Source organism: Aotus nancymaae, unplaced genomic scaffold, assembly GCF_030222135.1.
Source record: "Aotus nancymaae isolate 86718 unplaced genomic scaffold, 86718_ANA_hifiasm-v0.15.2.pri h1tg000016l, whole genome shotgun sequence".
Taxonomy (NCBI): domain Eukaryota; kingdom Metazoa; phylum Chordata; class Mammalia; order Primates; family Aotidae; genus Aotus; species Aotus nancymaae.
Genome location: NW_026988428.1, coordinates 67,040,305 through 67,065,869, shown reverse-complemented (window position 1 = coordinate 67,065,869; position 25,565 = coordinate 67,040,305). Strand labels below are relative to the sequence as shown.

General features: G+C 47.7%; 1 protein-coding gene across 3 annotated transcripts in view; it reads right to left on the bottom strand.

The window, feature by feature from the left end:
- Window positions 1–25,565, bottom strand: part of ANO2 (anoctamin 2) — a 367,122-nt gene that overhangs the window by 52,908 nt on the left and 288,649 nt on the right. For all 3 annotated transcript variants that reach the window (XM_064377517.1, XM_012455921.2, XM_064377518.1), the window contains 2 exons: window positions 19,563–19,758; window positions 830–941 (listed from right to left, as the gene is read on the bottom strand). In XM_064377517.1, the coding sequence (XP_064233587.1) occupies window positions 830–941; window positions 19,563–19,758 (308 nt within the window). The remainder of the gene's footprint in view (window positions 1–829; window positions 942–19,562; window positions 19,759–25,565) is intronic.

Below are 25,565 nucleotides of genomic sequence, written 5' to 3'. Positions count from 1 at the left end.
GCTTTGAGTCATGTGATGCTAGCCCAATCTCAGGGCAAGGGAAGGGCACTGGAGATTCAGTTCACTCGGATGGCAAATGATTCTATCAATCATGCCTGAGGAATGACACTTCAATGTGCCCGGAGGGTGGCACATCTTGAAGACACAGAAGCTTCATGATTAAGAACGTCCTAAACCTAGCTTTATTTGCCTCTCCCATTTGCTGGATTGGATTTACATCCCTGTACTACTATGAAACTTCAGTTGTAAGTATAGCACATTTCTGAGTTCTGTAAGTCATTCTAGTGAATTATTGAATTTGATGGACTAATGAGAACTCTGTAACTCTACAGCCAGTGGGTCACAACTGCCAGTGGCCTGAGAACCCTGGAGCTTGTCACTGGTGTTTAAAGTGAAGGAAGTCTTGTGAGGGGCTGTGCCCTTAACCTATGAAATCTGTATTAACTCCAGATAGTTGGCATCAGAATTGCACTACAAGACCCAGGAGCCACTGGCTAGATATGAAATTCCCTCCTGCCTTAACCTCAAAGTTCAGAGACACAAATTCTATCAAAACTTGAAAAGGCCACATAGAAGATGAGGGAGTAGGCCCCTGCAAGGCCCAGAGCCAGATTCCTGTAAAGTGCCAGGGTCATCAGAACCTGAAGATGCTAATTCAAAATGATTGTGTGCTAACATTCCTGCTTCATGGAAAGTTCGATGGAAGTGGGGTGGAGAAGGGGCTTAAGATGAGTGGAAAATGGGGAGAGGCTGACTCTATTGTCCTGACAGTAGAGAACTCAGCCTCAGTGACAAGTTGCCTTTCTACTCATGACACCATTATACTCACCTCCCCTTGAAAAAGGCCACATAGAAGATGGGGGAGTAGGCATTGACAAACTTGAGCAAGAAAGCTTTGAGGATCAGGCGCTCTTCGAAAGTCTGTTCTGTTTTTGGAACCTCTGCAAGAGAAGAGTGAGGCTGATGAGCTTGGGGTAAGATTTCTCACCTCTCCAGAGTTTTGACCTAGACACGAGCTACTGTCTCTTAGCTGACTCCTTCGCAGCAAAAACCACGGGACTCACCCCTCTGGCACATTAGAACTGAAGTCATCTGCAAGGCCCCAGGTAGTCTGCCACTAATACAAGGTTACAGAAGGGTAAGAAATATAGAATCACCACCTTTCTCCATCCACCTACCTCCTCTTGCCCACTCAAGCGATGGTTTCACACTACGCTCCTCAAAAAGGGGCATGAGCACACAGAGCTTGCAGTCACCACCTTTACTTCATCAAGGGGAATTCAGTTTTCACCTGTGCCATTCTCACTTCCATGAGATTTTACTTGAGCCAAGGCCCCTGGTCAAAAAGCTCACTAGCCACTGAACTAGAGTTACAAGGGCACCATGACATGATTCCTCTTTCTCTCCTTCATTTTTAGCAGGAAAAATGCTAAATGAATTTTAGCATGAATTTGGATGAATGCAGAAAAGCATTCATCTGTGTGTCCTCTAGGTAACCTAAGACATTTCTTGGTCATTCATTCAAATGATGAAGGCTTATTAAACAAAATGAGTGAAACAAACAGCTTGAGCCTAAGGTCTCAGACTCACAGGTCATAGGCCCAGGGTGTTCTATCAGATCCAAGCAGAGGAGTCAGCTGGCGTTCCCAGAAGGACTCAGAAACAGAGCAGAAACTTCTTAGGTGCCTCCAGAAGTCTAGAGACCCGGGAAGCTCCAGTGGACAACTGCGCAGGCCGCTTAGGAGGGACTCCACAGACCATGACAAATGGCATGGCAAGGATAAGAGGTGACAGGGTGTTCTTAGTGTATCTTGGCTGCTATAACAAACACCATAAACTGAGTGTTTGTGAAAAACCTGACATTTACTTCTCAAATTCTGGAGGTTTGGAAGTCCAAGATCAAGGTAGATTTGGTGTCTGCTGAGGGCCTGTCTTCTGGTTCATAGACATCTCCTTCTCACTGTGTCCTCTCATGGTCAAGGGGAAAGGCATCTCTCCCTGGCCGCATTCATAAGGACTCTTTCCCATGTATGTGTGCTCTACCCTCAGAACCTCATCACCTCCCAAAGACCACACCTCCTAATATCATCACTTTGGGGGTTAGAATTTCAGCATAGACATTTTGGGGAGCACAGGGCCACAGTCTGCAGAGGCAGAAGAAAAGCACTAATGCAACATCATACGGACCAAGAAGCACAGCTTGAAAGTGTGCTGAGCACAGAGGCCTGACGACAGGACCATGCCAGCTGAAGAGTTCTGCGTCCAGATGAGACTGGTGTATGGGCCCCTGCGCCTTGCCTGCTGCACAAATTTACATTTAACTTTTGTAGGAATCACTGAAGAAACAGACACAAAACTTTGTCTCTTCCGTTGAATACCCTTCCGTGATCCATCTGCTTATGCACAAATCCTTTATATCCTTTATTATCCAGGTGAATTACTACCACACTCTCCAGATCAAACCATAAAACACTCTCCAGATCACACAGTACCACACCCTCCAGATCACACAGTACCACACTCTCCAACTGACACCATACCAAACCCTCCAGTTCACACAGTGCCACACTCTCCAGATCACACCATAACACGCTCTCCAGATCACATTGTACCACCCTCTCCAGATTACACTGTACCACACCCTCCAGACCACACAGTGCCGCACTCTCCAACTGACACCATACCAAACCCTCCAGTTCACACAGTGCCACACTCTCCAGATCACACCATAACACGCTCTCCAGATCACACCATAACACGCTCTCCAGATCACACTATAACACGCTCTCCAGATCACATTGTACCACCCTGTCCAGATTACACTGTACCATACTCTTCAGACCACACTGTACCTCACCCTCAAGATCACACCATACTACACTCTCTGGATCACAGTGTACCACACTCTCCAGATCACACAGTGCCACACTTTCTTTCCAGAAACATTACTAGATGTCTTCAGTGGGTAGTTATTATTTTTTGTTTTCTTCTGTTATGCTTTATATGTCCCTGAGTTAACTACCCACACCCATGCCCTTTGAAAATTAATAATAGTCTTTATCATTGATTCTTCCAGTCCGTGAGTTTGGATTCTCCCTGAGACAAGGATTTAGGAGTAAGCAGTTTATTTGAGAGGGGCTCCCAGGAAGCGTTGTGAGGGAGTGAGATGGTGAGAATGAGGAGGGTGGAAACCTAAGAAAACGTGCTCATAAACAGGTTAACGCTGCATCAACTGGGGTTCAGTCCCGCTGGAGACCTCCTAAGAAACTGTGTGAAGCACAGCTCCAAATGTGCACACTGCGGGGAGATCTAACAGGAGGCCCTCCCTGGCTGAAGGTCACCTTTGGGGCTAACTCCCTGGTTCTTCCAGCCTGTCCCACAATCAGAGAACTCCCATTGACAGAGAGCGGCAGGAAGCCATTGGTGCAAAGAGGAAGCATCTGAAGGTCACCTCCAGGGCAGGCCAATGGCAGGTGGGTGCTGCACAAAAGTGTCTGCTCCCATCCTCTGTGTATGACAGAAGACATCACATGTAGGCGTGCACTCTCATTACCTCACTTAAGCCTCACCTCCCTCTGTGAGGTAGGTATTACGTTTCACTTCTATAGATGAAGCGAATTGAGACCCAGACAGGTTACAGCCTTGCTCGAGATCACATAGCAGGTAAGTGACAGATGTAAGATGTGAACACAGATCTGCCTGCTTCAAAAAATAGTTTTTAACAACACTGCCCTTTGCAATTGGAATGTCTGACCCATTATTGTCCTCCCCACCTTCCACTCCCAGTCTAATGCGATGCGCCTAAGAAATATTTGTCCCTTGCAGGCCACATTCATCAAGCACAAGCTGTGTGTCAGATGCCAGGCCAAGAGGAATAAATGCTTCCCCCTTCTTTCAAGGAGCTTCACTGAGCAAGGTCTCTATGGAGAGGCTTTTGCTCACCGCCAAGTCTCTCCCAGATTGACCTGTCAGCAACAGAGTGTCATCTCCCATCTCATGGCAGAAAGAGTCTTAGAAGGAGGTTGCATTGCCATGTTCCAGTTTCCCACATAGGACAGTGAGCCCTTCATTCACTGCCAGTCCTACAATGCTGTCTTCAGGATTAGGAGATGATGTCGCTGGCAGCGATTTCTGCTATTACTGGTTCATTACCAACAACCTTCTCGCACTGCACAACTGCACGTGTAAAGATGGCCCTTTAGAGGAAGACCAAAGCACCTAGGCCTCCCCTGAGTCTTGGAGAGCCTCCATCGTGTCCAAGGCTTGAAGACCACCAACGTAGGGGTCTCTGGGTGGGGACTAAGCTGCCAGAGAAAACTCAATGGGATTGAGAACTACAGTGAACAGGATTACTTTGCTAAGCATCTTAAACTGCACAATGCATTATTAAGGAAATACTGTAGTTTGTAAAAATGTTGTAAAATATTTAATAAAAATATATGTAGACACATACAGATTTTAGTATTAAAAACTCATCTATGGCAAGAGTTATTGCAGGAAGAAGAATCCTGAAGTACAAGACCAGACCCCCAAGAACGACACTTGTATGAGGTCTCCCTGGCCTCCTGGGTGAAATAGGGAGGCAGAGCTAGGCCAGGAGCTCATCATCACACACATTCCCTTCCCCTAGATACACAGCTATATGGAGCAATATGAAGAAGTTGTGGCCAGCGAGACATGAGTGGAGGTGACATATGCCGCTTCCAAGCCTGGCCCTCAGTGTTTCCTGTGAGGTCCTCTGCTCTCTCTCTCTCTTCCCTCATCTCCCGGGGAAAATGTTGATAGTACTACTGGAAAGAGAAAGCCCAGATTCCTGAATCGCCATGTGGAAGGCTGTCCTCCAAATGTCTGGCTTAACTACAACAGGAGCAAAAACTAAATTTTGGAGGCTAACAACATTTCTCCTGAATGTGCTCCAACATCTAGATGTGCTAAAACTGACTACTGCAGGTGGCGAGGGAAACAGGGACAGGCAGGTCCTGAGACAACGCTTGTAACTTTCCTAAATGGAGAGAAAGACTTGCCCTGACTCAAGCCCTTGGGAAGTATGGACAGTGTTTCTGAGCAGACCCAGAGGTCACTGAGCGTGACTAGAGCTGAAGTCCAAGGCCTGTATGCCTGTTGAGCCAGTGATCAGTTGTCAGTGAGAAGAAGTGTGTTAGAGAGAAACAGTGTTTGAGTGTGACACCCTAATACCCTCTAGTATAAATCACTGGGAATTGATTCCAATATCGTCCAAATAGCACATCCTCCAAATTGAGTGAGGTAAACAACATTTGGAGTTCTAAGAAAGACCTGCAGTAATTCAAAGAGGAAATTCCTAAGCTTTAGAAGCAGCAGTTAAAACAGTATTAGTGGAGAATGGCAGCAGAGCTGGGGCGCCAACAGCATCCGTCATAGTACAAGCCTGATCAGAGACCTATTAAAGAGACAGGCAGGGGTGAGACCCCAGGACTCATGGCCTGGGAAGGGAAAGCTAAGCGATCCTTTGGTGCTACTTTGCAAAGAGCGTTGCCCACAAGGGAATCTGGAGACAGCAGCATAATTCTATAGAAGTTGAATTGGAATTCTATAGGGTCAACCCCTACAGAATTCTACAGGAGTTGAATTGGAATTCTACAGCAGGAATTAAATTGGAATTCTACAGGAGCTGAACTAGAATTTTATAGGAGTTGCACTAGAATTTTACAGGAGTTGAACTAGAATTCTACAGGAGTTGAACTAGAATTGTACAGGAGCTGAACTAGAATTCTATAGGTGTTGAAATGCTGAACTAGAATTCCACAGGAGTTGAATTAGAATTCTACAGGAGCTGGACTAGAATTCCAGAGGAGTTGGAAAAGTCTTCCATGATATTCCTCTGCTGGTGGAAAGCTTTGTGGTTTTCTCCTTCCTGGCCCACCTGGGTGGGCATGGCCCCCTGAGATAAAAGACCTGGGCGATCCCGCACTGCTTCACCAAATAATCATCTGGATAATTATTTGTGCTCACCATTTACAGCTAGCACTGCCGCTTCCATCGTTTCTTCTTTAGTTGTACATGTTAGCAAACGCTCCATGAGATCTTTCGCTTCTTAGGCCTTTCCCCTCCCCGCCACCAAGAGGCCAGGTCCTCCCTGCCTGATTTGTGCATATCAGGTCCTCCCTGCCTGAAGGCGCCACATCCCCATCTTCGGCCTGATTCTCATTCCCCTTAACTACAGAAGACAATTCCAAGGCCCGGTGGAAGTGTCTGCCATTGAAAGGTCACTTTCGGTTTCGAGATCTCATAACTCTGCACCCTCATGTGGCTCTGAACCCTCTCGCTCACCGCATTCCCACTCTTGCCAACCGCCATGTACATGAGCAAGGTCCCAAAGAGACAGCTTCCGGGCAGACCCCACCTATTGCCAGCTGTGCTCTACTATAAACATGCATTGAATGAATAAATGTGTGAATGGATGACAGGAAAAATTTGTTTGCAAGAATAAAAAAATTTTTTGGCCCATATTAAAAATTCCCTGTCACATTTCAAGAAGGACAAATTTTAAGGAGGGACCTTTTTTCTGAGCAGATGACAGGTGTAACCATATAGGACAGGAGCAGCCGGAAGACTCAAACTCTGACCTAACATAAGAGACGGGGATGCTATAGTTGGAACCAAGACCCAGAAGAGTGAGGGCCAGTGCAATGGGAGGGGATGGGCAGGGAGGAAATGGACTGACAGGTGTGGGGAGGGCCCAGTGGGAGTTTTCATTAAGTGCTGCTGTGAGGTTTGCATTGTGAACTCTTCCTGTGCCCCTCCACAGACTCTTCCATAATGATTCCTTGAAAGTGTTCTGAATTTGCTCTTGGGCAACTGTTGAAGAACTGGGTTCTACTTCAAGGTGAGCACAGGGGAAGGAGCAGGGACTGCCTTTAGGGTCTTGCTCAATCTGGGAAACAAATGAGAGAGATCAGGGGAAGAGGTAGACACCATGGGAGAGAGGAAGGGAGGGAGGGAAGGAGTGTTCCCAGAGGTCAGGTGAGGTGGGGTGACATCTGAAGGTCAGGAAGGGCTGTCTGCATCTCAGGCCACTAGGCAGTATTTCTCACAAGACAGACTTCTGGAGGGGTGTGAATCAGAGCCCCATGAAAACAGTGGTCCAGTCTTGTGCTTTGAACAACTCCAAATAAAGTGCCTTTAGATTCCATGGCTATGGGGATACGAAGGAGGGGAGCCTAATGGAGAGAGGGTGAGGAGGTAGACAGGCAACTTTCTCTATTATTCATGTGCCCCTAACATCGCACCTCCCCCAGGAAGCACCCTGGGTTGATTAGAGGCCATCTGGAAGTTTCACCTGCTTCCAACCTGCACAGCAGGATCACGACGAAGAGGGCAGACCCCCTTCCAGCCACAAAGGACAATCAGAGGGAATTTCTGTGCAGCCATTCCCACCATCAGCCCTTTTCTCTTAAGTGTTAATCCTCTGCTGCATCGTGTCATGAAAAAATATGAGTGCAAATGACCCAGCTGTAAACTGCCTTGGAAAGCAATTAGTATGAAAGCCCAGCTTCATCCCAGGGGGCCAGCTCAGGACTGAAAGTCCCCAGAGCTCCATCCTAACAGCACGGCCAGAAGAGGACTCCCGCTGCAGGCTCTGAATCTTGGAAAAGCAGCTCCTCCTGAACGGTGTCTTCAGCAGCCCAGCTGGCAAATGCATAGCAATGGCAGCACAACAGAACAAGAAGATGGTCAAGCAAGAGAGCTTGCTCTTCCCTCATCTCTCCCTAAGGCAGACCAAGCCTTTGCAAACAGCAGTGTTTGCTGACATCACAACCATCTGCACTGCCCTTTATCTGGGAATGGGGGGTGGGTGGAGGGACTGTCTGGGTACCTGTGTGCCACTGTTGCCTTATTAGTGCCATGGGTAGGGTGGGAACCACCCTAGGAGAAGCCAGCCAGCTGGGCAATGAAGTAGCCGGTGCATGGCCTGAGGGAGCTGAGAGCCTCTGAACTGGGGATCCTGAGGGCATGCCTGAGACACTCCTGCAGCCCCAGAGAGCTTCCTGGCACAGGGGGCCTATGCCTCAGAGTCAGGAAGGTAACTCTTGCCCCTAAGCAAAGGAGCACGAGACCTGGTATGCTGGATAGCAGCCTAGGCCAGGATGCCAGCACCCCAGCACATCTCCTTTTAAGAAAAAGGACCTAAACAGGAAGGGAGCACTAGAGAGAGACACAGACAGACAGAGAGAGAGTGAGACAGAGAGACATATTCTGTTATGGGCCAATCATGAGAATCCTACTATATCCAGCACCTACTATTTGCCAAGCACCACATTAGCACTTGACAACTTCCCTAAGATTTTCTCCCAGTAGCAAGGACAGGAGTGAGGAGAGGGCAGGAAGGTGTGCCCTGTCCCTGATCACAGACACTCCCAACACCCCTGGGTCATCTGGCAAATGCACACACTGGTCTAGAACCAGAGGGAGGAGCCATACAGTCACTCCATCCTCAGCCCACCCCTCATGTCTTCCCAGAGGAAAACAACCCAGGGGGAATTCTCCTTCCTTTCCCACCACTGTCTTTTCTCATTCAACAAATACCTATTGAGGATGATAATAGACCAGGTGCTGGGCCCCGGGTGTGCAGTAGTGGACAATTCAATGAGCTCCCGCCGTGTGGAGCTCCCAGTCTAGAAGGGTGAGGGAGACACCTGCAACCATTTTAGAGAGCGGGGAGAGTTGAAGGGATATGTAGTGAAATGAGAAGCAGAAGGAGAGGGTGATGGGAAGGCTGTTTGAGTCAGAGGGGTCAGGAAAGGCCTCTGAGAAGATGACCTCTAAGCTGAGACCTTCAGGGTAAGGAGGAACCAAACCCCAGGGGCTGAAGAGAGCACCAGGGAGAGGCATCAATCAGCCTGGGCAAAATCCTGATGGAGAGCCCCAAGGCTATGCAAGGAACAGGCCGGTCCACACAGCCAGAGCCTCCAGAGCCAGGTGGAAGTAAGTACCGGGATGGGGGATTGGAGAGGAAGGCGGGAGAGTCAATGTGGGGCTCTGTGAGGCACGGGAAGTACAATGGGAAGCAGAGAAGGGATGTGATGAAATTAAATGTTTAAAAAATCACAGAAAGTGAACTGTGGAGGTGGGGGGAAGTGTGGCTGGGAGGCAGAAGTGGAAGCAGAGACAAATTGTGAGTGTGTCTTCCAGGCCCAAGCCAGCCAATATGAGGATACAACATGAAAAGTGGTCAGATCTGGGATATGTTTGGACGTAGAATGAACAATACTTACAAGCAGACTGGATCCAAGGGGTGAGAGAGCTTGCTCCAGGGAGCGAGAGTGCCAGAGAGAGAGAGAGAGAGAGACAGCCAGGAAGGTGCTTGGGCTTTGAAGTGAGCATTTGGGTGGCTGGTGGTGCCATCTTCTGAGATGGGAAGAAATGGGTGAAGGTTTGGGGGGGAAATTAAGTGCTCAAAGTTAGACGCATTACATTTTTAGCCCCTGTGTTCTCCTTGGCCCCTGTGATTCTGCCTCCCGTAAACCCAAAACCCCCAAACCCTGACTCATGACCCATGGCCATTAGAACATTGTATGAACGAGAACCATTCTTCAAAGTACCCGGCCAGCTTGGAGGAGTCAGCACCTCAAGCAAGTCCGAGTCTCAATGTCAAGGTTGGACTGGGTGATTTCCTGGGTCCTTCCCACTTCTGGTCTTCTGTGCTCTACAATATGATTCACGAGGCTTTGATGGAAGAATAGAGGGGTGGAATTCAGAGACCTTTCTGTCCAAGAGTCCCCAGATAAGGGAATTTATCTTTCTGAGCTTCAGTGTCCTAATGCATAAAATAGGACCTTCCTTCAACATTTGTTGGGAAATACAGTATGGAAAGCACCAAGCATGGCATAAAGGCTCAGAGATTTGCTCTTATGATGGCACATCAAGGCGCTCCTTCAGAGATGTGTACATTTGTTTCCACTTCTTTACTGAAAGAGATGCTAGCAAGTTAGCTTAAAATCTCCTACAGAGCTTAGAAGGTTGGGGGGGCGCATTTTGGCATCACCTGGGATGATGAGGTCCCCAGGAATCACTGAGGGCCAGGGAAGTGAAATAGGCAATCGTAGGATCTGTTGCATTTTGAAGATTTAAGGCGGCAAGCTGAGGGCTTCCAGAGTGGGCTCCCAGGGAGAGCAGGGGCCCTTGCTCTGGGTCTATGTGTCATATGGCATCCTGGAGATGAGGGTGGAGGTAACACATGTGTCCTAGAAACAGGAAACCCTGACAGCTGCAGTCCCTAGACTGAGCCCACCCTAAAGGAGAAGAGTGTCCTCCCTTGACGAGCCCATGCTGTCCAGGCCTGGCATAAGGAGGGGCCAGCTCAGCAGAAGTCCAGCCTCTCCCATCAGAGGGGTGGGGCCAATGTCCAGCAGCAATTGTGGCAGTGAGATCCAAGGAGTGAAGGGGAGGTTCTACGCAGGCATCTCCCTGTTTAACTTCGGGCGTTGGCCTGACCTCTCTACCACTCAGGATTGCAGTGGGAAACAATTCCCCTTGGATGGTTCAAAGGAAGTAACTCTCAGGAAGCCCTTACTCACAGCAGTGAAGAGACAAGGAGAGGAAACAGCATGGCTGATGCCCAAGAAGAACCAAGAGGGAGAACTCATCCTGCAAGAGCTGCAGTTAGGAAGAGATGCAGTTTCTCCAGAGGTGTGGGAGGACCAGGGAGAGGCACAGGAAAGCATCCCAATTCTCTAGTGAGGTGGAGAGGGGATGTGAAGAGAAAAGGTGTAAACAGAGGAGGAGCACCACAGCCCTTCCTTCTCTTCTGAATGTTTCAGTCCCTGGTCTCCTAGAAAATCCAAAGAGAGGGAGAGGAAGATATTGGACTTCTTGCTTACAGGAGAGATGAGTGCTCCGAGGACTTAGGAGGGAAATAACAGACGTGTTCATGGTCACAGCTCATGTGTGGGAAGAAACTCTTACCAGTTATGCTAAGTGTTCTAAACAGCAGGACTACTGATGATAGTCTCATATAACTGGTAGGGGTGCTTCACAAACTTGGGCTATAACTATACTCCCATGGTTTTATTAGTAGTCACAGCCTTCTGCCATCCTCTCTCTTTCCCAGACAATGTTTAGAATAGTTTAAGCCAACATCGTGGAGGGCCCCCCACCAACAATCATAGAATACCCCCTGGCCACACCCTGGGAGGCTCTTTCTCCCCCACTGCCTGAGGCCACCCAGAGAGCCAGGATCCCAGTGCAAAGCAGGAAGAGAATACAAACCAGCAGACCTAACTCTCAGGCCAGACTGCAAATGACCAGCATTGTGGTGTCCCCCCAGGAAGGCATAAGGCCCCACTCTCCTTTCCAGCCCACGCCAGCGAGGCCCACCCGTGTCCTGTGCTGGACTCTGGCTGTGATCAGCCTCCACTGCAGAGAGCAGAACCCCCATCCCAGAGCACCGCATCCAATAAAGCCAACACTTTCACCTCATGCTCCAAAAAGCACACACTATGCACATTTAGAAAATTAGATTCATCCATTCATGCCCAAATATTCTTTTTTAAAGAATGTTTTGTGCCTCGGCAGCCATTTTATCTGTGATACTGATTTTTTTCCCCATTCTTTTCCTTTCTTCCCACTCTTCTCTGCTCAGTAATAATATATTGCTTTTTGTTAGAGTAGCTTTAAATTGGAGGAAAAGTTTAGTCTCAAGGCTTCCTGGTCAGGGTTAGGAACGCTGGTTCACACCAGTAGTCCCAGTATTTTGGGAGGCTGAGGCAGGAAAATCACTTGAGCCCAGGAGTTCAAGACCAGCCTGGGAAATAAAATGAGATCCCCTTCTCTACAAAAAGTTAAAAAAAAAAAAATTAGCCAGATGCTGTGGCACACACCAGTAGTCCCAGCTACTCAGGAGGCTGAGGTGGGAGGATCACTTGAGCCCAGGAGTTCAAAGCTGTTGTGAACTAGGATTATGCCACTGCATCCCAGTCTGGGCAACAGAGTGAAACCCTGTCTATTTTTTTTTTAAGAGATTCCTGGTGGCCTTTCAGGTTTTTAAAATATGTCTTTCTTTTTCTAAAACTTATAAAGCATGCAGGACCCCAAAGCCTGTGGAGCTCCACTCTCTCTGCACATGTGGGACAGGGGGCTGCACTCGGAGCTTGCCTCCCTGCTGTCCTCCCTGCATGGGGCATCTGACCCACACGGCTGTCCCCATTCTCAGAAACACCAGACCTCTTGTCATTCACATATGTGAGTGCACTCCATTTTAAATCTCCTGGAGCCTTTGTGGTGTTTCCTTTTGCTTTCCCAATACATTTAAATTTTTCTGGGGAACAAGGACAGCTACGTATTAAAAGACAGCGGAGTGTCATGGTTTCAGCAAGGACAATGAGGCCAGGCTCACCGCTTATCAGTTCCATGACCTTGGGCCTCACATTTTCTGCTCTGTGTCCTCAGTCTTCCTGTTTCTAAATGGGAGTGTTAAGATTGCCTGCCCCGCTGGGACTGTTTTAAGGATTAAAGATGCTGATATATGTAAAGTGCTTAGAACAGTGTTTGGTACAGGGTAAGCAATGTGTGTGTGTGTGTGTGCATGTGTGTGTGTGCAAGTGTGTGAGATACAGAGTAGGCAGGGTGTACATCAACACACACTCATGCACATCACTAACTGCATGCTTCAGTCAAGTTTCTAAATCTCTCCAGCCTTCTCATAAGTAAAGTGAAAGAAATGACCCATTCCCAGTGTTACTGTCATAATGTGGGACAAAGTATGCCAACCAGTGTTGGTATGAAGTGGGCACTCAACAGAACTCAGGGCCTTTCCCCATCACTCCTTTCACTCCCATCCCTGGTCCTGCTTCAGGAGCATCTGGGGCAGTGACACTCAGAAGTGGGCTATCAGCAATGTCTAAGCACCTCCCAAGCATAGGCATTCTCATAGAACCTTGACTTAACACTCTTTTTTCAAGCACCTACCATGAGCCCAATCCTGTGACTTGGAGAGGCTGGACAATGAGAAAGGCATGAAATGCATCACCCCACACACCAGTCAGCACTCTGCACAGAGTTTTGAAAGAAAAGACAGGAAGAAAAGGAGGCAGCAAGCCAGCGGCATTTTAAGTATTCAGCCTAGAAGCCTCCCTTCAGCTGCGCCTCTTCCATCCTGCTTCCTATTTGAAGAATTCTCCAAAGCTAGAGTACAGAGAGGCCCCCTTTCCAGGCCAAGCCTGACCATTGCCTATGTTGGTTATGCTAAGAGCCTATAGTTTTCCTGCTCCCAGATGTATGGCTCAAGGGCACAATACAACCCTGGGTCCTGACCCGAGACGGAAGCACGCCTGGCAGCAGTCAGCTCCATTACTCTTATTTCTTGCCTCACGCCCTATCCTCCCACCATGCTGCAGCCCTGTCCTGTATGTCCAGAGGCCCAGCGACCGGCCCAGATTTTGCCTGTTTCTTCCCCCAGAACCTGGACCCTTTCTCTACAGCCACCACCTGTATCCCCTCCTGGAGTGAAAAGATCACTGGGGACTTAGAAACCTTGTCCCACCCATCCACTGGAATCCTACCCCCGCTGTACTCAAACTCCAATACTGATGCTTGCTAAAGCTGGCAACACACTCTGTACACTGTGCCTTGGCCAGCCAGACTCCCTCTCGGACACAGTTCCAAAGCTTCATGCATTTACCTAGAAAGCCCCCTTCCCACCGCCCCAGGGTTCAGCTTAGTCCTGCTTCACCAGTGCTGTGCTGCCTCCAGATTCCAGCATGCCTTGCATCCCAGTTCCTGACTATTGTCAGCCAGGGGGACAATCACTGTTTTTATCTGCCACTGCTGCTAGTGGTAGATATCATTCTCAAGGAAATTAACAAATTCTGCCTTTTGTGATATATATTTGTAGCAAGAATGGACCTCAGATAGGCCTGACACCTCAGCCTCATGAGGGATGCTCCCAGGAAACTGGTCTTCCATCACTCGGCCCTGTGGGAAACACTTGGGGACTTATTGGGGTTGTTGACACCAGCTGCTTGCACCTGGTGAGCAAAGCACATACTCACAGCCTCCTCAACTATCAAGAGATCTGGGGCAGGAAGCCAAGCGAGTGTTAAACCCAGCGTGAGAATGGCAAAGGAAGTCTTAAGCCTGGCCGACTTCTCATTCCATTAGGTGGCATTATCCGTAGCTTTATGTCCCCATGGAGCCTGGGGGACCCCTGAAACTGTATCTCTGCCTGCAGAGATACTGCTGATCTCCTATTTTGTGGGACCATCTCTGTTTTGTGGGTATTCTTTGCCATTAAGAAAACTTAGGCCAGGCGCAGTGGCTCACGCCTGTAATCCCAGCACTTTAGGAGGCTGAAGCGGGCAGATCACGAGGTCAAGAGATCGAGACCATCCTGGCCAACATGGTAAAACCCCGTCTCTACTAAAAATACAAAAAATAGCCAGGCATGGTGGCACGTGCCTGTGGTCCCAGCTACTCGGGCGGCTGAGGTGGAAGAATTGCTTGAATCCAGGAGGCGGAGGTTGCAGTGAGCCGAGATTGCGCCATTGCACTCCAGCCTGGCGATAGAGCGAGACTCTATCTCAAAAAAAAAAAAAAGAAAACTTCAAGTCTTCTGATACCCTGGGTGCGTCTTTCAGTCACTATCCCATTGTGTCAACTTTGCACTGGCCTTATTCATCTCAATAAGATCACATTCTTCTGCAGGCAGACAGAGTTGAAATAAGGAATACATAAATGCTCACTGTAGCCTTTACTGTGACTTAAAAGATACCTAGCCTATGGGCATTCCTTGAAAATTTTCTTTGTCCTGCATGAATGAAGAGAGAGACGTATTTCACTAATAACTGCATGGACAAAATTGTGCTAAGATCTGCCATGGGCCAGGCACTGTGCAGGAAATACAAATAAATGAAAGACAGGGTCACTGTTCTCAAGAGCCTTGCAGCCTGGTTGGGAGCAAGTGGCAGAGACCTTTCCTGCTTACAGAATGACCATGTACTTCCACACATTTCCCAAGTTCTTCATAATTAGGCTGATTCTAGCCAGTGAGCTGTGAGAAGACAGGATGAATGATGACTCTTGGAGTCTGAAGCATTTAACAGCCCCAGTCAACTCTCCAGCTGTCTTTCCCTGACATAGTGTCCAGGCAGACCCCATCAGTCTGGGTCCCTGAGCAACTGTGTGCAGCAGAGACCTCTGCCTGATTGCACTAGATATGTGGGCTGAGCAAGAACACAGATGATTTTTTGTGATGCAACCAAGATTTTAAGACAAAGTTATTATGCCAGCAGAGCCTAGTGGGAACACACATGTACGTGCAATGCAATAAGATCAGACAGGGCCGGGTGCGGTGGCTCAAGCCTATAATCCCAGCACTTTGGGAGACCGAGGCAGGTGGATCACGAGGTCAAGAGATCGAGACCATCCTGGTCAACATGGTGAAACCCCGTCTCTACTAATACAAAAAATTAGCTGGGCATGGTGGCGCGTACCTGTAATCCCAGCTACTCAGGAGGCTGAGGCAGGAGAATTGCCTGAACCCAGGAGGCGGAGGTTGTGGTGAACCGAGATCGCGCCATTGCACTCCAGCCTGGGTAACAAGAGCGAAACTCCGTCTCAAAAAAAAAAAAAAAAAAAAAAAAAATCAGACAGTACCTGATCAGCATCCAATAAATGGTGTGAATAAGACACTCCAAGCTTAGCCTTGACCTGCGGGCTTTGCCTTTGCTGTTCCATCTTCCTAGAGTTCTTCCAGATCTTTTTGTGGCTGGCTCACTTCTGCCATCCAGGTCTCAGCTATAAGGTTATCACCTTGATCCACCTTTCCTGATCACCTGCTCCAGAGCACACAACCCCAAACCACTGTCTATCTCATCACACCTTCCTCATATTCTATGGAATGAGCCTGCTCACCATCCATCTTTCCCTTGCCACAGTGTAAGCACAATGTGAACAGGGACCTTGTTGCTTGTCATTGCTGTGTTCCCTAGAACTGTGCCTGGCACAGAGCAAGCGCTCCATCAGCAGATGATGGATGAACCCACGAACAGAGAGTGTGTGCCAGGGGAGTCTGGAAGACGAGGGTTTATGAAGGAGGAGGCTTCGAGAAGCCCTTTAAAGGAGGGTCACTGAGGTTGTTTTGGCAGTCACGACAGCATGAGCAAGGCCGGAGCAGGGACACAGGGGAGGCTGGGATGACCATGAGCTGAGTGGGTCAGTTGGGGTGAAAGAGCATAGTGGGAAGAAAATGGCCGAGAGCCTCAAATGCTAACTATAGCTGACCTAGGGCCAAGAGAAGCCATCTGAGGGTGCTGACTGGGAGCAATGTCCCCAGACCCACTGCTCGGGAAAGGTTGACTGGATGGGGATTTCTAAGCTAGAGATCCATTGAAAGGGGCTGAGGACAACAGCATAGGTATTAAGCTGTGAAAAACCGTCGAGAGAGGGGTGATGGCCAGAGGACAAAAGGAGGAAAATGATGAAGGAAGGATTGGGAAACCTTTGTCTAAAAACATTCCCTGATGCCCAGTGCCACACAGTTGCAGGGTAGGAGAAGGAGCCAGGTCTAGAGCTCAAAGGTTCTTTCCAGTAGATTCTCAAATTCAGCAGTCCTTCCACAGACTACAGTCCCTCTCTGAGCCCTCTGAGGTACCCAGGCTAAAGTAAACAAGAGCAACGCCCCAGAACAATGCCCACTCGGGTTTCTGGGTGAGACCCAACAAACACACCACTTCAGTACAGACGGTGAGAAATTGACATCAAACTCACACAAAAGAGATTCACATCTTCGAGGCAGAATCTGAGTCTGAACCTTAGTAAAGCGAGGGTATAATGCTTCCCTTGCTGGCCATGCAGTTTTTGTGAAGATGAAATGGGGTTACAAATTTTAAGCTTAAAAATACTTTATGAGGAGTATCGCTCTCATAAAGAACAAAATGTACTTGTTAGGATTTTTTCTCCTTTCCAGGGCACAGACATTCTTATGGAGTCCTGGACATTGATTTGACAGTCCAGGGTAGCCACTTTGTTCTGGGCAAGGGGGCTATGCCAGTGGAAACTGAACATAGTTTCATGGTGTGAAAGCTGTGTTACAGCCCATTTTGTTTATGACTTTAAACAGAAGAGTTAAGGCCCTGCCTTGCACATGGGAAGTACTCACTAAATAATTAATGAGTTTTCTATTGTTGCCCACTCTGTTTGTCTTCCTTCTTTATCACTATCTAGAGCAGTGCAAGAAATCATGGAACACAAATGAACAGGAAGAAGAAAGGTCTACATCACCATTGACTTCCTGTCCCTCTTCCCCTACGTCCTGCCCACACACTCAGCAATGCCCTTTACATTGGATCTCCTGCCTCTCCCTATTCTGTCACATCCTACTTCCCTGCTGAGTAATTTTGCAAACAGCTCCCATCATGCCACGCTCTTAAAACAATCCTCAGTGGTGCTACATCAGGACCTCATGCAGACGGTAGGGGAATTTATTTCTACTCCTGATGTTTCCTCCATGTGGTGGGAGTGTGATTAGTTGTAATGCCTCAGCTTGTCTTCCCCCAGCTCAGCCATTTCTCCTCTTGGGTGAGAGGAGTGGGAGTAGCTTATCTTACTGTTGAGTCTGGTAGAGGATGCTGGCCATTCCTTGCTTAGCCTCTTTTTCTGCCCTTCCTTGGTGGAGCAAAGGGCCTCCAGGAAACAGATGTTCTTCTATGCCCCTCCAAGTTCTAAGTTCACAGGGCTGGCCCATCCACCACTGCCTGCCATGGAGAGAGAATGTGTATTTGGCTCTCCGCCTAAGCTACCACCTCCCTTGTAGCCTTTCTCAGTTTTACAGCTGATATTTTGGCTTTGTCTACTCTTGCCTTGATCTAATTTCTCAGCAGGCTCATCAGGCCAGGAAGATGACACTGTTTACTGTTGAATGCCCCTGGGAATTCCAGCAAACATCCATGATCTGTGGAAAACACTGGAGTCCTCAGCCTGGCATTTTACATTTTCCATCAAAAAGCAAAACAAGACAAAACAAAACAAAAAAACATGTATTGGTCGACTCCACGGGCCCAGATTCCCACTCCATCATGCCCTGGATGTGTCCTGGACATAGAGCCCCGGCGCTGGGCTCCCCTGGCGTCCTGAGCATGCTTCATGCTTTCCTTCTCCCACACACTGAGCTCAGCTCCCGTCCACCGGTGTTTAGCTCCACCAACACTCTCCCAACCACCCAAGTGGCTCATGTGCCACTTTCCGGCGTGCTTTTCCTGACCCCAGAGATCCGATCACTCCCTTCAGCGCCGTATTTCTCACTTGGTTTCCTTTGTCAGGAATCTTCCTGTCCTGCCCAGCCCCTCCTCCCTATACGCATGCCTGTCTGACTCTCACTTATCTCTGAGCTCTCCAGTTAAATGTCTCTCCCTCCAAAGCCTCCTGAGTCCCCAGGAGTGTTGGATGTTCTTCCAAAGTGCTTCCATAGAATCCTATCTATCATTAAACACGCTGACTTAAAATGCTCTGCTTATTTTTCTCAAGAAACTTATGAAGAAACACAGATGACACTCATAAATATGCACATGCTGGAAGAGCAGAGCTGCCCCTGAGGATGGTGAGCTGCCGACAGCAACCCAGAAGTCAAAGCAAAGTGCTCACCATGGGTACTGTTACACTAGAGGCCAAGCAGGGGAAAGGCACAGACAGATCAACTTTCCAGAATTCTCCAGTCATCAGTAGAAGGCTCTTGAGGAGGTGGTTATCCTATCAAGGGTCCGTGAATTAAAGGTATCATACACACCATGAATGCAACCCCTCTATGAGGTTAACAAGAAGCTGGGACTCTTCGTCCCTAGAGTCAGGGAGGGAAATCCCTACATTCAGAGAGGGAAAGGATGAATCCAGGCCACCCAGAATAAATACAACGGGACAGGGTCTCGACTGTCAGCCTCCCCCGTCCAGTAAGCGCGAATGCCAAATGCCAAAACATGGTGCTCAGGCAACAGCGGCTTGCAGCTCAAATGACACGTCTGAATATTGAGGCGATTGCATTTTTCTCACCAGCTTGAAGCTTGGGAAGTCTGATATGCCTCTTTGAAGTCTACTCAGTGCCTGGGGAATGTGTGGATTTTCTGGGGCCTTTGACAATACGGGGATAGATAAGACCAATAAGACCCTCTTGGGCTCAAGTATCAAGAGGCTTTCCTCAACTTTACAGATGCTGCTGGGAAAGTGCGAGCTAAAGCTCTGTAATTTTTAACAGGAAGTCTTGAGTCTGCCTTGCTTCTAGGTTAGGCTAAAAAGAACAGACGCCATGGTTTATCCTTAGGGGACAGTGAGCATCCTGTCTCATTAGACAATAAGCACAGGCTAGAGGGCTTGATCAAGAATGTTACAGGAAGGATTCCTGCCTTTAGAGAAAGCCTTTGGCAGCCCTACAAATACACACACACTGTACTTCCCCATTCCTCCAATTAAAATATGCGGTACAGAGCAACTCTTCCCTGTTCCTTTTTAAAAAATTTTTGGGTCATTATCACCAAAAGCCTTGCACACGTTGACTTAAAGACGGCCTAGGACAGCCAGAAGGTTTGGTGACACGGTACCAATTTTGGTGAGCCACTTGGCCACAGCGCCATAGATCTCATCCAGGATGAGGATGACCACGAGGTTGATGATGACTGCTGTTGCTGTCACTGTCACCCGGACATTAGAGCGTGTAGCCTTATTGAGAGACAGAGCGGCTGCAGTTGTTATTCGATACACAATCACCCCAAAGACAATTGAGAACGTCAGGGCAATCTGTTGAGGGAAAACAGAGAGAAGTACACATCAGCAGACAATTAGTGAGCACCTACTATTTGCTCCACCAGCAGTACCATTTGCTGTTATCAGATGTTATTAGTCTGGAATCTTTCGGTGGGGAGCAAATTTTTAGGCAGAGTTCTGAGTGGAGGTGCATTTACCAGGGGAGGATGTATTTAGTTTTTATCAGATTCCAAATGGCTTATCTCACACACACACACACACACACACACACACACACAGACACACACACGCATGCAAAATAAAGATGAACACGCTGGACCCTGTGGAGTGTTCAACACACATAATGCAGTTTCTTTCATTAGGGAGCTTTCCATCTTCTATGGAAATAACTTGAACTCCTTTTAAATAAATGATAGTAAATTATGCCCAAGAATGTATTAAGTGCTAAATGAACAGTGTAATTGCTGAAGAAACTCCAAGTACATGGGAGCAAGTAAATCTGTGTGGTCAGGGAAGAGTTTGTGGAGAAAGTAGAATTTAGAATGGAGTTTCCATGAGAAGAAACAGAAAGCTGTTGAAGGTGTCTGAGCTAAGAAGGGATGAGTCACAGCTTGATAAGTAGAGGCAAGAAGGTTGCTTAAAGGAGAAAAGAGAAATACATCGGGAGTGAGATTTTAGGAATCTCAGTACTCAGGATGAACAAAATATCACTGTAAGATTTCTCTACCAGGTGACTTGAAGTGGAGGATCCAGATTTCTCATTTGGTGCAGAAATCTCTAGCTGCTGTGCTCCAAAAGGAGGCTTGTAGCCACATGGCCTCTAAGGGTCCCCTCATTTCCTCTCCCTAGAACCCAGGAATAATAAGGGCCTCTCCTAGACCTAGATCTGTCCAACAGTCCCTCTCCCTTTTTCTGTCCCCACATCCCTTCCTGTCCCCATCACAACCAAGGAAGGATCATATCCAGGAAGCACACAGATGCTATGAGAAGAAAGTGCCCTGAGTCAGCCTCTTAGAGCAGACAGAAGGAGGAGAGAAAAATGCTAGGTGCATACCCCGCTCAGAGCAAATTCTAACTTGCTTCAGTCAAGCCAAGACTTCTTCACGAAAGAAGTCTTCATTCTTAGTTTCCGTAAAGGAAGCTGTCCCATTTCCTTTGTGGCACACGGAATGGGCACTGGCTATAAAGGACTAATAGAAAACGTGGCCAGAGAAAACAGCAGGTGGAAGGTTCCCCTGAAAAAAAAATGAGCTGTGCTGGACTACTGCCGGGAGAGGGACGGGAAAGAGGGGCGGGGAGGAGAGGAGGGGAGGAGAGGCACAGGAGGAAAGGGGAGGGGACGAAGGGGCCTCTGGCTTGGGCAGTTCTTTGCAAGCAGTGTGAATGACACTCTAGTGGCTTGCCAATGGGTTGCAGATGTGTCCAGGTATAAATGTTTTCAGACCTCTGGTGGGTGCCTGGGGTGTGCTGGTGGCACACTCAGCTCTTTATCCTGGCGAACTTCAGAAATAACAGTAGTTGCCCTAGGGCCATGATGGGAAAGAGAAGCCCTTGATAAGGAAAGCAGAAAGGTGGCGTTCTCTGGGTAGAGGAAGGCTGTGTGTGTTTGGGTGTGTGTGGGTGTGGGGAGAGGAGAGGTTAGATGGGAAAAACACTCTGTGTGAGGCCCCTCTTCTGCCGCAGGGCGGAGGTGGGGAGCGGCAGAAACACCAGCCTCCAGGACTAAGTAGGGACTACTACTGTGTAACTGGGAAAACCTGGACATGACATCACCCACTCCAACAATGTAGACATTTTCACTTCCCATTCCTCTGGGATTGTCACTGCCAGACAGTAAGGGCCTAGAAAATGTGGTGTGAGATTCTTTTCCCCAAAAATCACTTTTGCAGTGAAGACCAGTGATAAAAATATTGATGAGGCTGGAAAGGTGAGGGTATTGAGGAGTGAGTAAATGTGTGTGTGTGTGTGTGTGTGTGTGTGTATTTGGGGTTGGGATTGGGAGAAGGACTAGTGGGAAAAAAACAATGGTAAAAACATCCTTTTGCTTTAGGGTCTTGGGGGAGGGAAATGGAGGAAGACGTGGAGAGAAGATCAGCTTCTGTTCTTCTCTAAGAGGCCCAGCTGCTAAGCTAGAGAAGGAAGAACACTCTTTGCTACTCAGTGTGGTCCCTGAACCAGCCGCATCAGCTGGAAGCTTGATTGAAATGCAGAATCTCAAGCACAACCCCAGACCTACTGACCTGTAACCTGTATTTTAACAGGATTCCTATTCAAATTCAAGGAGCACTGTTTCACTTACCTAGGAAAGCCTTCTTTCCCATCCCCTCTTCCTCCCTAGCTCTAGCCCCAGCACACCTCACTTCAGCTCTCTGGTTCTTTGCAGGCTTACCTTCTCTGGTCTTGATTTCCTATCCCACTATAGAAATCAAGCTCTGAACCTCTCCTTTGGTGTTTTCCAGAGCATCTCAAGATTCACAGAGCTTTCAAGCTGCAGGAACTTGCAGAGCACCAACCCAGCCACGTGACCATTTTGCGGATGAGGAAACAGGCATAGAAAAGTGAAGTGATTTGCTCAAGGCCACAAGGTGTGGACTACAACTCTAGTCTTCCGGAACATGGTAGAAATTTTTAAATCTTAGCATTTAGGAATCATCTACATACAGTCCTATGTACAGTCTCATATACAAGGAAACTGAAGCCCAGGAGGCAACAATGTGATTGATCCAAGGTCTGGAGGGTATATGGCAGAGCTGAGATGTTAATGGTGATAACATCACCACCGCCAGCTGATCCATTTGTGTCTTCTAGATGTCTTTATTCGATGCATATCTTCACTAGCACTGATTCTTTTAACAACCATGCAAGAAATGCATTTAATAGATGAGATTTAATGATGATCTAAGATTTGGACCCTGCTCCATGCTTCCAAAGTCTACATTGCCATCCCAATATTAGAACCCAGGTTTTCTGGCACTAAATCCAGTACTATTTCACCACTTCTGGCTATATTATTGACTTTCTTGATTAAGTTCAATGCATATTTTCTGGTTGCTTATTGTACAAACCACTGCACTGGGTATATTCCATGTTTGTGATCAGTCTCTTCCAACTAGGTCAAAAGGAAGTTTGTCTTGTGCCACACATTCTGTGCCTTAAGCCACTTCATAGCAGCACCTCCTATAGAGCTGGTTTGGTAAAGATTTGCTGGTCAGCAGCTCTAGGGAATCTGGCTGCCCTGGACATGGTCATTTTATTATGCTTTTGGTGTTTTCATATCATAACTTTACTTCTGGGGCATAAACGAAGTGCAACATAAGCCAGGCTACAGAGTCCAGAGTCCTATTTGACACTGAGAGAGACAGGAAAAAGAGGGGCCTCTTCACCACCCTCTAGAACTTGCATTCTGAAGCAAAGTTGAGAAAATCATTGCACATACACAACAAAGATGAGCCTAGTAGCAGCTGGATGGAGTCACAGGCCTCCATTCACAAGCTTCTGGTATGCTCTCAGCAGAGAGCAGGGGGATGAGTCAGAGAAAACGCCACAGAAAAAGTTTTGGGACAGTTTCCTATGGGAAACACTCAGAGGAAAGAACAAGAATGGAGAACTTTCCAGAAAAGGGAAGAGGAGCAAGTAGCAATGCATGAGGCACAAGTAACCCCTGTGATCCAGTGGCGCAGTGCCCAGGGCATGGCACACAACAGTAGCTCAAGTATAAAAATACAAGCACATGCACACACTAGCAACTTCATCACCGACATAATCTGCTCCCTATGTATTTATTCACTCAGTCATTCATAACATGTGTCTTAAGCTCCTCCTTGTGCCAGTCTCAGTTCTAGGTTCCAGTGGAAAAAAGCAACAGTGGATTTTCTAGTGGGAAAATATGCACAATAAACTAATAATAGTAAAATATGTAGTACCTTCAGTATGAGAAATACTGTGTAGACAAAGAAAGCAAACAGGGTATAGGGTTCAGTTGTAATTTAAAACAGGGTGGCTGGGAAAGAGACAGGTGAGAAAGTGACCTTTTACCAAGGACCTAAAGGAGGGATTTGAGGGAAGGGTGTTTCAGGCAGTGGCTCACACTGAGTGAGCAAGGGGACAGGTGGAGTGGGAGATGGGCGGGCAACCAGGAGGGGAGCCCTGCAGTGTGAGGATGTTGGCTTCCACACCTCAGGAGATGGGAAGCCATCAGAGAGTTGAGCAGAGGAGTGACGTGAGTTGGTTTTGTTTTTTGTTTGTTGTTTGTTTTTTGAGGTGGAGTTTTGCTTTGTTGCCAGGCTGGAGTGCAGTGGCGCGATCTTCGCTCACTGCAACCTCTGCCTCTCGGACTCAAGCAATTCCCCTGCCTCAGCCTCCCAAGTAGCTGGGACTACAGGCGCGTGCCACCATGCCCAGCTAATTGTTTTTTAAATATATTTTAGTAAAGACGGGATTTCACCATGTTGGCCAGGATGGTCTCGATCTCCTCACCTCGTGATCCACCCGCCTCGGCCTCACAAAGTGCTGGGATTACAGGCATGAGCCACCATGTCCCTCACAGCCAGTTTCATTTTTTACAAATGAGCATGCTGATGATCTGTCAGGGGCAGTGTGCAAATAGAGAGATCAGTGAGGGGGCTATGGTGAGAATCCAGGCTGTGGAGGAGGATTTCTGATGGTGGACTCCCGACACCCAAGTGTAAGGAAATGACTATCTGGGGCACAGGAGGAAAGCTCAGGCACCTAGCTCTAGAGGAGGGACATCGCCTCTGACAATCCCCTCCCTTGCGAGAAGAAAACAGGAGGGCTCATTCAAAAAGGAAACTTAAGCTGAACACACTGGATTGGAGAAGAGAGAAAATTCATCTTTGTCCATGCTGGCCTCTAACACAGGGAGGCAGATGAAACAGCACTGGGCCATGTCTTTGCTCTCATCGCCCCATTAAAAGCATTCCCAACTGACTTGGTAGACTGGCATGCCTGAAACCTTCCTAATGCCCATGGTCCTGGCGTCTTCTACGTAGATTCAGGCACAGGGGTGAAGAAAAGAATGAGATGAGAGATATAGTAGGTGTCTTTGGCTTACCCTAACTTCATGACAGAAAATTACTTGTTCCTAAGCACCATCCCGACCCCTTCATCTCAGGCCCCACACCTTGTTCTAGGGTAATGCCAAGTCCCTTTTCTTTAGAAAACTGGGCTTTTATTAAGCGGGAAAAAGAAATGAGGACAAGTTAGTGTCAAATAAGGATTTTCAAAAATCACATAGGCAGGAAACAATATAATATATTGTTCAATCTGGAACACTTTTTTTGAGAGCAAAAAAGAAGTGCTATTACAATTCTCCCTGGTCTGGAATCTTAAGCCTGGACAAGCTTGGGCACCTGACTGTGAAGGATGATGTGTAAAGGGGGCTCCCCCCATTCCCACCACTCTACTCCCAGCTCCTGCCCACATGGTCCAGTTCCCAGAACTTGCTGGTGGCAGTTGTGGGACCCCAGACATAGTAAGGTTCTCAATTAGTTATTGGTTCTGATACAGAATCTTGCATTTCTATCAAGATTTGGAGTTGGGTGGGGTTGGGAAAGGGAAGATTTTACAAAGGAAAGAAAATTATATATTATTTCTGAACAATAAAAAATTTCCACTTTCCAGTCTAGGAGGTATTAATGGAATTTAAGAAAAAGAAAAAACTTAGAACTTTGGCAAGATGACCCACCATTGACTTCGTTTCTAGTATTTGTTGAATGGTGGTTCAGTGATCTATTTGTTGTTTGATGATGATGATGATGATGATGATGATGATGACAATGATACAGCTTTTTTTCTCAGGCAGCAGACAAGCTCCTAGTTTT